This window comes from Hypanus sabinus, chromosome 12 (assembly GCF_030144855.1).
Source record: "Hypanus sabinus isolate sHypSab1 chromosome 12, sHypSab1.hap1, whole genome shotgun sequence".
In the NCBI taxonomy this organism is placed as follows: Eukaryota; Metazoa; Chordata; class Chondrichthyes; order Myliobatiformes; family Dasyatidae; genus Hypanus; species Hypanus sabinus.
Genome location: NC_082717.1, coordinates 88,458,543 through 88,473,680, shown reverse-complemented (window position 1 = coordinate 88,473,680; position 15,138 = coordinate 88,458,543). Strand labels below are relative to the sequence as shown.

The following is a 15,138-nucleotide window of genomic DNA, read 5'->3' as shown; positions in this document are numbered from 1 at the left end:
CATATTCATTTGTTCTCATTAATATGGGCTAATTAAACATTTTTTTGGCTTTGGAGAGCAAAAGATTACTTCTGAAGATTAGTAACCTGGGGCGACTTCCTAACTTGTACAAGTGTCCCTTGCTGGGTGAGCTCTTGGGAAATAGTTCTTTGTGTGGGGGGGGGGGGGGGAGAAACAATTTGGTGTAAATCAAATTTGTAATTATTAGGAAAATTAGTATTTTCCCTCATTTGCATATTTCTCAACAAATACAAGCTTCCTTGTTGTAGAAATATATTTTGGATTAACACATACAATATGTTGGAGGAACTCAGTAGGTCAGACATTGTCTGTGGAAATGAACGTTTTAAGTTTGGAGCTAATAAGGGAAATGGAAGAGTGAAGGGGGAAGAGGGAAAATTACCAGAGGTTAGAGAAATAATTAGTGTTCAGGCCATCAAGTTGGAAGCTACCGAGATGGAATATCAGATGTTGCTCTTCCAATCTGAAAGTGGCAGTAGTGGAGGCCATGGACCGACATGTTGGGAACAGAAGTGGGGATTGAAATTAAAACAGTTGACTACTCCAAAATCCTGTTTTTTGCAGATGAAGCGAAGGTGCTCAACAGAGTTGGGATTGGGGGGAGAGTTGGCTGTATGCCCTGCAGTGCAAAGTGCTGATTTTGTTGAGTTTTATTCAGTATCAGTTTTAGAACATATAACAGTACAGCATTGGAACAGGCCCGTTGGTGCATGATGTTAAGGCCCTAAGCTATAGGAGCAGAATTAGGCCATTTGGCCCCTCGTGTCTGCTCTGCCATTTTGTCATGGCTGATCTGATTTCCCCCTCAGCCCCAGTCTCTGCTTTCTCTCCATATCCCTCCATGCCCTGACTAATCAAGAATCGATCAACCTCTGCCTTAAATATACCCAATGACTTGGCCTCCCCAACCACTAGTGGCAACAAATTCCACAGATTCACCACTCTGGCTAAAGAAATTCCTCCTCACCTCCATTCCAAATGGATGTCCCTCTATTCTGAGGCTGTGTCCTCTGGTCTTAAACTCTCCCACCTTAGGAAACATCCTCTCTGCATCCACGCTACATCCACTATATCAAGGCCTTTCAACATTCAATAGGTTTCAGTGAGTTCCCTCTCATTCTTCTGAATTTCATTTAAGTACAGGCCCAGAGCCAGCAGACACACCTCATGATAAACTTTCAATCCCAGAATCATTTTCGTGAATGTCCTTTAGTCCTCTCCAACGTCAGCACACACTATTCCAAGTGAGTCTTCATCAGAGCCTCAACATTAGATCCTTGTTGTGCCAAGCTAATCCCTTCTGCCTGCACAATGTCCATACCCTTCCAGCTCCTGCACATTTTTTCTACCTATCTAGAAGCCTCTTGAACTCCTGTTATATTTGTCATCACCACCTATCTGTGGCAGTGCATTCCAAGCACCAACAATTTGTCTTGCACATCTCTTTTGAGCTTAACCACTCTCACCTAATTGTATGCCATCTGTTACGCATTTCAAACCTGGGGAAAAATTGTACTTGCTGTCTATATCTATGCCTTTCATAATGTCTTCAGATGTTCCCTCCCCCCAGCCCCCACTACTGCAGAGAAAATAATTCAAGTTTGACTAACTTTCCAATATAGCACATGCCCATTAATCCAGACTGCATACTGATAAAACTCTTCAGCACTCTCTCCAAAGCCACTACATCTTCCTGTAAGGGGTGACCAGAATTGAAGGCAATACTGTAGGTGCGACCTAACTAGAGTTTTATGAACCTGCAACATAACTTCCTGGGTCTGGAGCTCAATTCCTTGGCTAATAAACTGAAGCATGCTGTATGCTTCATTACCACCACAACAACCTGCGTAGCCACTTTCAGGAAGCTGGTCTTGCCATTAAGTATACTGTTCCTCGTATTTGATCTCCCAGGTATAACACTTCTGATTTTCCGAGGTTAAACTCCATATTTTGTTTCTCCACCCACATCTGCGGCTGATCTATATCTCATTGTATCGTTTGGCAGTCTTCTACACTGTCCATAACATCACCAGCATTCATAAAATTTGCAGACTTGCTACCCCCCCCCCCCCCCCCCCATCAATTTTCATTCAGGTCTCTCCAGCCCAAATAGATTTCATTAATCACTACCCTTTGTAGCCTTTTCTGGATGAGCTTCCCATGAGGAATCTGTCAGACGACAAGCTGAAAGCCTAGTAGACAACATCTAATGTTCTGCCTTTATCAATCAGCTTCTTCACTATTTTAGAAAAAAAAGAATTGTTAGCAAGACATGACCTTTGGCTGCTCACCCTCTCTGTTACCTGTTCCCCTAACTATAGAGTCTGCTATCACAGTTGTCTGCTATCACAGAGTCTGCTCCACCTGACTTTGCCCTTCCCTGCTGAACATTAAAGCCACCCACAGTGTAACTGACCTGGCTGCTGCTGCTGTGCCATGATGTCATCCACCCAGCAGTAACCAAATGGGTATACTTGTTGCTGAGGGATGGTCATGGGGAATCCTGCAGTAATTGTCTCTTCCCCTTGCCCCTCCAGGTGGTCACCGAGCTATCTGTAACCTGTTCCTTGGGTGCGATCACCTCTGACAACTCTAATGCATGATGTTCTCAGCAAACTGGATTATCCTAAGGATATCCAATTCCAGCTTCACTGGTCAATCAGGAGTTGTAGCTGGGTGCACTTCCTACTTTGAAGTCAGTAGGGAAACTGGGAGTCTCCTTGACCTTCTACATCCTTGAATAAGAGCATACCATTGTCCTAGCTGATATCCCAGCTACTCTAATAGGAACAATAATTCTAAGGGAAACATCACCTGCATTGTCTCCTCCCACCAAACTCTCCTGACCTACAGCCTTGGCACTTGTACTCAGACTACTACAAGACAGCCACGCTGTTAGTCTGCTTCATTCTATTGCTTGCCAAAAACAACTGGACAACAAGCTAAGCTGCTGGCTCCTCCCCCTGCTCCTCTGGCTACAGCAACTGGACAAAAAACTCTTCATTGTAAAACTACTTTTAAAAAGTTTTGGTTTTGGCCAGTCTGCTTTCACCATCAGTCTCGTCCTCAAGGTCTCTAAATACACACTTGTGCTTTGTTCCATGCTTGCAGTGCCAATTGTCTTGTCTTTATACATGTATTAATTTCCTTTCCTTCCTACACAGAAATGACATTCTTTTGTAATCAGTAGCCGTACATTGATAACCTATTGAACCATTTTGTTGAGAAAATGGAGGCTGGCTGTTTAGGCAGTTTAAGAAGCTTAGCTGGTTGAACAGGGAAGCACAGAAGTGAAAGTAACAAATGTCAGTCCATTGCAGTTACCTGCAAAAGTGACACTGCCACATGCCAGGAGTGTGTCATGGTGCTGGCACTCAGACCACCAGCACCATGGCCATTGTTATATGGGACAGAAGACTACCACTTATAATTATCCTGCATATTTTTTAATAATAGATTAACATCTGGATACCATGATACAGTAGAAAAAAAATCAAGAACTCCATATTAGAGCTACAATACTTGCAGCTTTTGAAAGATTCTCTATTTGTAGTCACTTTTAATATTTACTCAGTAATTAACTTTGTCCCACACATTTGCTTTCCTAACAGAATTACAACATTCTACATCAAATGGCATATTGCTTCTACTTATGCAAAAGGATTTGATTTAATAAACTGAATTTATGAAAGTTTTTCTTTCTGTATCTTTTTGGTACTTCTGTTCCCCCTCCTGTCAGTTGGGTTTATATAGTGTAGATTTCTTGAAAACTTGCCATAAAACATTTGAGTCAGAAGGTCTTGCATGTAAATGTGTGAACTTTTCAGAGGACAAAGATGAATCGACATGTCCTGAAAAATCTCTTCTGTACCAAGTACAGGAAGTACCCAGGTTATGAACGAGTTCCATTCCTGAGCCCGTCTTTAAGTTGGATTTGTACGTAAGTTGGAACAAGTACATCCAGTATTATTTAACATCAGTTAGTCAAACGTTTGTCTTAGTATATAGTATATGTTTTATCTTTTTATGCATATAAAACACTTAAGAAACGTATGTATTCCAATAATTAAACCACTGCGTTGCTTAGTAACAATTGTAGCTTTCATCGGAGCAGGGCCTTACACATACTCCATTATTCTTACTTTATCCATTATCCTTTAAAATTGTTCCGATCGTTGACTGACTGTAGCCTAACGCTTTTCCAATGCCTGATGACGTTTCACCTCTTTCCAAATGTGTTATTATTTCCACTTTATTTTCAATTGTGATCGCTTCCCGTCAACGGAATGGAAACACTGTGGGTGGCGGGTCCTGACCTCCGCCGGCTCTGGACGTCTGCTGGGTTCTAAGGACCAGCGCACTGAATTCCCTGGGTCCTAAAGTCCCCTGCACTGAGACAGGTTAAAAGGGACAAGTGGGGTTGTGCTGGGTTTGGGTATTTGATCCTCCACAATATTCAGTGTGGGAATTTAAACTAGAGGTGGCAGTGTTTTTTTTTAAAAATGAGGTCAAGTTGCAAGCTCGACATCAACCTGGCACGGATGAAGAGCGCACTCGGGAGCGATCTGTCACTGGATCGAACTCCGGAACCTCTGTTCTCGAGCCCGGCACTGATCTCACTGCGCCACCAGCCAACTGGAAAAGTGGGGGTCAGAGTGAATCTTGCTAAGAGAAATTTAAGCCAATTACAAAGTTACACTCAACAGTGTCAACAGCAATGACTTAAAATGGTGAATGGTGTTCTCCTTCCTTGGTTAGTAAGTATAAGTTGTTCGTAAATCGGACGTTCGTAACTTGAGGACTACCTGTACGCTTCTGTAAAATATTGTAATTGCTGGTTGTGATTAGTAAAGTCCATAGTGAATGTACTTCACAGGTTTGACTGCCCTGTAAGGAATTTGCAGATGGCCTATTTGACTTGAATGATTATTTTGAAAAATGGCTAAAATAACCTATTGCCTTATAGTGCATGATGTCTTTTGAAGTGCTGCCCAATGGAAAATTGGACGAAGTATTAATGTCATTTTCCTACTGCTATTTCCCTGCCATCATCACTTCATGTCCACTATGACACATTGGATCAAGAGATATAATCTTGGTTTTGTTATCCCATTAGAATGAGGAGCAAACCCTGTGCATCAAATAATAAATTATGTGAGGAAAAGTATCCCCAGTGATACGTTGTGTTTACAAGCACCTGAGTCCTCGCACATTTTTTGTTGACCCCCCACTGACAACATTAATTTGATTCATGCAATCCCTGCACTTTGCACCTGTGATTTGTACCTGTGATCCTATTGCCGACAGTGGCTTGAGGCTTGGAGAATGAAATTGTGATTTTGTTTTGTCTCCCCATGCCGACCTCATTCTTCCCTCTTCTCTTCTCCTCTAACACCAATATCTGCGTGGCAGATACATGATGAAACCACCTGTGCGCTCAAGCAGGTGCTGACAATAAATGCATAGGCACATTCTGCAACTTTTCAATGAAAGAGAATCTTGATATTTTTAAAATATCACAATGCTGCAATTTCATGGTTTTCTCTTACTGTGCACAAAATAGATTTACCACTTTAGGGTAAAAGGTTTGTACAGAAAACTTTACAAACTTAACATCATGAGATCTATCTGGAATGTAAGTAATCATCCAAATTCAGCCAAATTCAGCTGTTGAATATCCAGTTCCTTTTCATTCTCTGTATTTGAAAACAAAGATACTTCAGATTCAGATTTATTTATCACACAGACATCAAAACATAATGAAATGACATTTGTATTAATAAGCAACACCCAGTGTGTGTTATTGGGAAGTGTTCTTAAAGTTGTATATCTAATAAGTAATACTGTACCAGAATTGGAGAAATCCAGTTTTCTAATCTTTTGTATTAGCTAAAACTGCCTCCATTTTTTGAGCATCCTGGAATAGTAAGCAAAACTAACTCTGTGGTAAGAGAGTGGTTGGCAGAACTTTGTTGTTCTACCATGGAAACTAAAGCTCCTGCTAGTTTGTAAACTATACTTGGTGCTTTGTTTCCTACTGAGTGCAAGAAATAGAAGCAGGAATTGATCTTATCTCCAGCCTATACATCCCTTGGGGTACGTATTTTATCTCTACTTGAATATCCATGATGCTAAGTGTTTTTGGGCAAGCATCACATTTGAAAGTTTTTATTTCTCATTTTAACACTAAAATGGATGGCATCTTATTTTGAAGCCATGTCTCCAGTTCCAAAATTTCCAGCCAAAGGAAACTACTTCTGAGCATTTACACTGATAGTCTTAGTTTTCAATATGATCTTGTGCTTCTAAACAACTATGAGAGTAGGTCAGTTTTGATCTCTCTTAGAAAAACTGATGATGCCCTGAGTGAAATCCCATGAATTTGCACATGAAATCCATGTATATACTTACCTGGATATGGGGACCAAAATTCTGTATTATTTCAAATGTGACCATTCAGAGGGTTTAAAAATTGCATTAATTCCATTGCAGTAAAGAGCAATATAGCATTTATTTTCCAAATAGTTTTCTGTACCTGAAGATTACCTTCCGACATTAAACTAGCCTGTCAAGAACATTCTGTACCAGTATTTAGTATGTTTTTGTTCTATTCTTACCAGAGTGAATAACCATTTTTCCCCACATTGCACTTAACTTGCTTTCACTTACTCACCTATTTATTTCTCTATATTCCTTCCCATGTGTGTCCTCAAATATGAAGGCAGCTTCACAGTAGTACCTACCCAAGGTCCTAATATAAAATGTTAATAATTGAGGGCCCAGTAGTATCTCTTGGCATTTCAGGAGAAACTGGTTGCTAGCCTGTTTATCCTTTTGCCAGTGTTCTACCTGTGTTAATGTTGCCCCATTTTCATGAACTCATACATAACAACTTGTGCTTTTTAAATGAATTAAAGCATTAGTTCCTGCTCATTTACCTTGTTATTTACATAATAAAAAAAAACTTTGTGTTGTCTAATATGGCCTTCTAAAATGTTCACTAAGAATTCTCTTAGAGCTGGATTTTGAATGGATTCTTACCGTTTTACTAAATTTTCAGAGCACATTTCTTCCTCCTTTAAAGCAGTTTTAAATTTGTTGACTTCTAGTCTTCTGAATTATTCCAAAATTTTGGAAGATTATTAATGCATCTAGTGCTGCAAAAAGCCCCCCTTTTTAAAAGTGTGGAGGCCAAGAATCCAATGCGTTCTCTTTTTTTCTTAAATCTTGGCTGCTAACTAATAAAGCAACAGTTCCCTGCTCTAGTCTAGGCTAATGACAAAAATTTTAGCGACTGCAATTCTGTTTTGTGTGCATGAGAAGACAGGAGTAGGAGTAGTCCATGCAACCCTCAAGTCTTCCTTGCCATTCAAAAGGCTTTATCTGCCTCGCCTCTCATAATGCCTTCTGTGCTAGTTCTCCATAATCCCTCATTCTTTGATCTTCAAAGAAATTTACCAAACTTTTTCAGTGCCCCCAATGATGCAACCTGCAGAGATTTGCCATCATCTACATTTGTACACTGCTCAGTTTTAAATGACTACCCTCTGGTGTATAACTTATTGAATCTCGTTTATCACTGAAATTTGTTATTTTGTGGGAACAGTACAGTGCAACTGCATCTTTGCTTGAACGTTTCAAAGTATGCTATCAGATCGTACCTTGTTGTAAGGTGCAAAGACACCTGGTACTTAACTCCCCCCACCCCCCCACTCCCCCTCAGCTTTGTACCTTGTGCCTATCTGTATTTCTAACAGCTTCTGGCTTTAAATTATTGAATGCCTTAATGCTGCATAGATTTTAGTGTATTTTATGAATGTTTTTCGAAAATGCTGACAACAGTGATCTTTGGTTATACCGTGTATAAAATGGAGCATAAATGTTTCCATTGATTGAACTGGGTAAGTATCTGGCTTGATGGACTGCAATGGGAAAACTGCAGTTCTCTTCCACGTTCCAAATATGTACAGGTTAGCAGGTTAATTGTTTATTTTTAGTTAATTTTGTATCATGTCCATGTAGACAGCTAATTCAAAGCCAAACCATCTATCCTTTTGCATGTACTGTTTTATCTGTGCATAGTTGGAATGTGGGCAAGAACTGGAGCACCCAGAGGAAACCTATGTGATCATTGGGAGAACATACAAACTCCTCAAAATTCCACAAGAATTGAATGCAGGCTGCTAGCATTGTAAAGTGTTGCATTAATTGCTATGCTACATTGCCATACTGTTTGGTTTTTATAAAAGTGATTATTTTGGAAGCGCAAACACGAGGAAATCTGCAGATGCTGAAAATTCAAACAACACACACAAAATGCTGGTGGAGCACAGCAGGCCGAGCAGCATCTATAGGGAGAAGCGCTGTCGACGTTTCGGGCCGAGACCCTTCGTCAGGACTAACTGAAAGGAGAGATACTAAGAGATTTGAAAGTAGTCGGGGGAGGGGGAAATGCAAAATGATAGGAGAAGACCGGAGGGGGTGGGATGAAGCTAAGAGCTGGAAAGGTGATTGGCGAAAGTGATAAAGGGCTGGAGAAGGGAAAGGATCATGGGACAGGAGGCCTCGGGAGAAAGAAAGGGGCAGGGGGGAGCACCAGAGGGAGATGGAGAACAGGCAGGGTGATGGGCAGAGAGAGAGGAAAGAAAACAAACAATTAAATATGTCAAGGATGGGGTAAGAAGGGGAGGAGGGGCATTAACAGAAGTTCGAGAAGTCCATGTTCATGGCATCTGGTTGGAGGCTACCCAGCCAGTATATAAGGTGTTGTTCCTCCATCCTGAGTGTGGATTCATCTTGACAGTAGAGGAGGCCATAGATAGACATATCAGAATGGGAATGGGACGTGGAATTAAAATGTATGGGCACTGGGAGATCCTACTTTCTCTGGCGGACCGAACGTAGGGTTTGAACACCTATAGATGCTGCCTGGCTTGCTGTGTTCCACCAGCATTTTGTGTGTTCTTATTTTGGAAGATTTAATTTGTTAATGTGATTTTTGCATTACACACACAGCTTGCATGCTTGCTTTTTGAATGATGCAAGTGCATGTACAGAAGTCAAAGCTTTCCAAAACTAATGAGTTTGTACTGATATATCCAGCATTTCAACTAACACACCCCCCCCCCCCCATAATTATCATTTGCAGTCTTTCTAGAGAAGCAGACTACTCTGTTCCACATTGACAATCAATTTATTTTTCCCCTAAATGAGAATTTGGCAAGATATTGCGTGTTCTTCCTCCTGTGATGGTAGTTCTTTGTGTGTAATGCTATTTGTCCTCTGGTACCTTTCCCAATAGCCATTCTTCATTGACACAGTTCATGGGACTTTCATAATGAACTAATCTAACAACTGATCTCTCACATTTATGCATCTCCTGTAGCAGCAATTAAATAATGCTGAGCAACAGGAACATTGGCTCTGCTTCATCTACTCCAGACTGTGGGGCATGACGGTCAATACTAATGTTCCTAGTGATGTAGGGGTCATTAATTAACTTTAGGCTAGTTTGATTTATATGGCCTGTATGTTCTGGAGTAACAAAGAAGATTGATGGATATACAGTCTAGTTCTTTCATCAGCAATGAAACATCCATAATTTATTTCTTTACTAAAGTTCTCTAATTTAGAAAGAGCAGAAATACAAACCTGTTTTGTATAGTATTTTTATACTTATTTTATTTGTATTTGCTTTTCTACTGGTAAGTACACTGGTCAGCATTTTCCTTACAGGTTAGTTTGCAGTGAAGCATTCTGCAAATAGGAATTTTGAATTCCTTCAGGTATCTTTAAGAAGTATTTTTCAAAAGGTTAAAATTGATTTACCTTGGATTCATCATTATTTATTCACTCATCATGTCAAGTTGCAATTTTAAAGTGGATTTTTCTGGCCTAGGTTTTAAAATCCTGTGTTTTGTATATGGGTATGCTATTAGACTATGGACTTTTGACTTTTTTCGTCTCAGTCTAACAGTTTTTAATCTGAGTTTTTCACCCAATCTTCCTCATTTTTGTTTGTGCGGAGGGAGGGGGTTTGGGGTGGCGTTCTGTTCCATTTTTGTCTGGGGGGGGGGATATAGGGCTTGATTATCGTGTTGCCATTCTTGGTTTTGCAATTATCTGGAGAAGAAGAATTTCAGAGTTGTATACTCTGATAATAAACCTTTGAACATTGTGTTAGATATTCTGAATAGATTAGAATTCAGAAGTTGAGATAATTTATCAAGATGATACATTGGGATAATTTAGATGCAATCTGTGGAATATTTGGCGCAATTTGTGTAAGTTGTGAATATTTTTATAAGGATTGCACCATTTACCATTTTAGCCTTTGTTCAATGATTTGGCTTTAAGTAAAACTTGTGCTGTTGTATGCTTGACACTATCTAAATATTTTTACTCAATTCTTCTGAACTAAGAGGGAGCTAAGAAGCCATTTTGGGTCTGGAGTCGCATTTGTACCAGGCCAGATTAGGATGGCAGACTCTTCTTTGAAGAATATTAGTGAACAAATATTTTGTAATGATCGGGTAGCTTTGTGGTTAATGTTCCTGAGACTATAATTCAAATTCTTGAATTAATCTGGATTTTCTGTCTTTGAGAAATTGAAGCTTGTCTGTAGATTAGCAGGCATCATTTTAAGCCCTTCTGCTACTATATTTTTGCAGCAGGAAGAAATGAAAGCAATGTCAACGCTTAATGGAGGTGGTGATAAGTCTTACTGGTCTAGTTTCTTAACTGGTCATGGCAGAGTAACAAATGTCACTTTTACATTAAGAGCTGTAAAAACTATTAAGCCAGTACTGAACATTTACTGTATAGTCAATGGCTAACTCTAAAGTATAATCTTCTCCAAACTGGTTTTTATCCCATGATCAAATGTTGAACTCTTCAAACTTTTACAGTTTCGTGATATACAAAGTGTCTGAATGATTGTTTGATTTTTGGATAAATAATTTTGGAGAAATAGCAGAAGGGGAAACTTTATTAAATTGTGAAAATAATGCAAAATTTATTAATTCAAATGTTTTACTTGTGAAATTTGAGAACAGCAGGTTCCTTTGCACGACAACAAACAAGTAGCTGTTCACACTCTATGTCAAAAGAGTACTGTGTATATGCAACTGTTAAATTTTCTGAATAGATTAGAATTCAGAAGTTGAGGTAACTTATCAAGATGATACATTGGGATAACTTAGCAACAATCTGTGGAATATTTGGCACAATTTGAGTAAGTTACGTATATTTCTCTATACAGGATCCCAGCGCTTGGCTAGGTGACATTGAAGAACCACTGACTGGATTTACTTGGCGAGGCGGATGTGAACGAGAAACTACTGGTATACAACTTTGGAGTGAAGTTTTTGTGATCAACAAATCTGACGGGAACCAGGTCTGGTTAGCATTGAACTATACAAAAGATATCGATCAAGTCTCTTATACACTTTTTTGTGTATTCTTTTCTTTTTACAATATTTTTATTCAGAAGAAAAAAAAGATGTACAGAGTGCAACACATAGATATACATCTCAACATAATTTGTGTACATTCATATATTGTAATAAAATTGTTCAAAATGTTATAGCATAACACATAAAGGTATACCACTCTAATCAAATATTTAAAGATAAGTCATGCATCATAAAAGAAATTTTTTGTATATTAAAAAGTCAACCCCCTACCAATGAAAAAAGCTGATGGATGACAATGGATAATTAGAAAAAAAAAACATATTCACTTTACAGTGTATTCTAATCTAATGTGAATTTAATTTTAAGCTGACTCATCTCAGCCAGGGCAAATTTAAAAGCCAAGCCAAATTTGCATTTATAAGTGATATTGAGATAGAATGAAAGGGGGAAAAAAAGCTAAGAATTCTAAATATAGTGTTATTTATAGAGTGCAGTGCAGCTAGGCAAATTTTAAGTGCCAGTACCATGAGGAGATAGATTATAAGAGATCAAGGATTTACATAAATATCTGCGTGTGAAGTAAATGTGAAAGTTTTTTATAAAAAATGTTTTTAATCTTTATATCCGAAGTTGTAAGTTCACGGTTATTCAGGAAGTGTGCATTTGAAATCTATTTGCATTATTCTGTTGATGGTTGATGTATTGCAGCCAGGGTAGCATTTCATTGTACAGGGAAGATCCTAAACTTGTCAAATCTCCAGTAGAGTTTCCACTGTAGGCTTCTGTAATCCAGGGTTTAGAAATTTGTAAGTGACCTTCAGTGTGAAAGGAAATCTAGGTGAGAGAACATTGTATGTACTGTGTTCATTAAGCCTCTGTGGCTTTTGATGCCCACTTGGTTTATGTGAAGACTGGCTGCTGCATCAAACTGATTTCTTCTGATCCATAATTAAGTAAGTCTTACCTCAAGGCTGGAGGAGTAAAACTGAATGCAGCTTTCCACTTAAGCATAAAAGCAAAATATTGAAGATGCTGTTGATCTGAAGCATTCAATAATTTTGTATTCTCATTATATACCCATACTATGTAGAGTGGAATTAAGTGGAGCTTTTAAAAATAAACTTGAAGATGTTTATTGCATAAGCAGGTTTTACCTGAGTAAGGGATAGTCTTAGCAACATGCACAAAAATGTTGGAGGAACTCATCAGGTCAGGCAGCATCTATAGAAATGAATAAACGGTCGACGTCTCTTACTGAGACCTTTATTCAGGATTGGAAAGGAATGGGGAAGATGCCAGAATAAAAAGAGAGGGGTGGGCAAGGAGGACAGCTAGAAGATGATGGATGAAGCCAGGTGTGTAAAGGGCTGGAAAGGAAGGAATCTGGTGGAGGAGAGTGGTCCATCAGAGAAAGGGAAAGAAGGTCACTATGGGGGAGGTAATAGCAGGTGAGAAGGGGCAAGGGCCCAGGATGGGGAATAGAAGAGGGAAGAGAGAGTAAAGTATTTTTTCCTGAAAATAAATCAATATTCATGCCATCGGGTTGAAGGCTATCAAATGAATATAATGTGAATATTTTGGCATAGGAGGCAGCCATGGCCCAACATGTTGGAATGGAATTAAAATGTTTGGCCTCCAGAGAGATCTGCTTTTAGTGGAATTATGGGTCTCACCAATGTACAGGAGGCCACATTGGGAGTACCAGACACACCTCACCTGTATTTAAAATTTCTCCTGTGTTGCCATTAGGTTTTTTTAAGCTGTAGCCATAAGTCTCTGTCCCCTTGATCTTGCTCCCTTTGTTAATGAGAACAATTTTTCTTTTGACTACTTCTCTGGACTGTTTTTTTTATTGTTCCATCAAGTTGGCTTGAAATTGCATCTCTTCTAAGGTGAACTGTTTAATTTTAGTCTGAAACTGAAACCCCTAGGTACCCTTCTTCAAATGTCAGAGTCTCTGCAATGAATAAATTTGTAACTACAAACAATGGCACGCAATTCTGACTGTCACTGCTGAAAATGTAGGGTGGAGTGGTAATGTGGTTTCAGGTATCTAGTGGTAAATGAATATTTGAAGAGAGAACAAAGACAAATATTTGAATATTTAGCCATAAAGCAGAGGTATAATAAAACATGAAAGTATAAACAAAATCATTCTTAAAGGTAACTGATCTTTCCAGCGGTGTGATATCCAAAACATTATAGAGAAACTGGGAGTAAAGTGTAGGGGAGGTGTTGGATGTAGAAGGAATAAGTGGAATATGGCTACATTGAGGGCATCTGATGGATGGCTAAGATGGTCATGCAGCATGGAGGAGAAAATGAAGCTGGAATTACTGTGCATTAAACTGCCATGCAGTTCTTTAAGAAAGAGGGTCCACAATTGGGATCTGTTCAAATTGAAATAAAGAATAAATGGAACAATGTAATATGGATGTATTGCATAAATCAAATAAAGCAGAAAGAGGATGAAATATATAAGCAAATATGAAATGCCAAGTAGCTAAATAATTGGAAGCCATAATGTTCCCAAGAATATTAGAACTAGTAGCTACTTTGTATGATCAATTGGATGCATGCAGCTTTGACATTCTTTAATTGTGTCAACATAACTACTGGCCATTGTAATTCTTGCAGCTATATTGATTCAGGCTTGAAAATAGTTAATTGGTTAATTGGGGCAGCTGCTAATTTGGGACAACTCTTGAACAAAAACTGATAAAAACTAGCTAGGATTCCCTTTATTTATTTGGGACACTGCACTTAATTGGGAACAGGAACTGTTGCTGTACAGTTTTTAAATAGTGTCAGTTGTGTGCAGTTGTATGGCTGTTAAACACTACACCATGCTTAGAGCAAACAGTTTTTAAATGGCATCAGTTGTGTGTGTTTGTTTTCAAATACAGTGATTTTTGTCACTGATAGTTGGTCAGAAATAAGCAGTAAGACAATTCAGAACTGTTTTGCTCAGTGGCTTTAAGCATTCAAGCTTGGAGATGCAAAAAATAGCTTGGAGTGAAAATGAAATAATTTCAATAATTCAAGTTTCCTAGTTTCATAGTTCCTACTATGAAGAATTTGAAGTTAATTGACAATCATCTTGAATGTTAATGAAAATGCAAATTTGGGTGTGTAATTGTCAATAGCATTGTATAAAGTCTGCTCATTATCTGTAGATGATTGCATTGATTTTGCAAAAGAACACTGCAGTGTACACTGGAAGAATTCCTCCATCCATAACCATTAGGAACTAATAGTTTTGTAGTACTGTAGTAGCATTAGTAGTGTTCTAATTTGTTCTGTATTTCATTTAAGTCAATAATTTGTTACTTATCATTTTTATACCTTTTTAACCATGACCATGAAACTTTGACCAAAATGAATGGTTCTGATGCTGCCCAATTAACTGGAATCCACTATTACAAAAGTGTTTGAAATGTACTCTGACAGTATTCATGAATGCCATTTTTTTTAAAAAAACAAAAAAAAAACCCAGCTGATTCAAACTGAAACAATTTTCTTCCAGGTTGCAGTCCTTCTAATGGATACTCAGGGGGCCTTTGACAGCCAGTCAACCATAAGAGACTGTGCTACTGTGTTTGCTCTTAGCACCATGACAAGTTCTGTTCAGGTAATGGTCAAATGGTAAACTACTTATGGTAATAATGTTCATATCCATTCGACATTTTTTTTCCATAAACTT

At 38.6% G+C, this 15,138-nt stretch overlaps 1 protein-coding gene across 4 annotated transcripts in view; it reads left to right on the top strand.

Annotated features, from left to right (window-relative positions):
• Positions 1-15,138, top strand: part of atl2 (atlastin GTPase 2) — a 97,792-nt gene that overhangs the window by 44,474 nt on the left and 38,180 nt on the right. For all 4 annotated transcript variants that reach the window (XM_059986386.1, XM_059986388.1, XM_059986389.1 and 1 more), the window contains 2 exons: positions 11,282-11,416; positions 14,962-15,066. In XM_059986386.1, the coding sequence (XP_059842369.1) occupies positions 11,282-11,416; positions 14,962-15,066 (240 nt within the window). The remainder of the gene's footprint in view (positions 1-11,281; positions 11,417-14,961; positions 15,067-15,138) is intronic.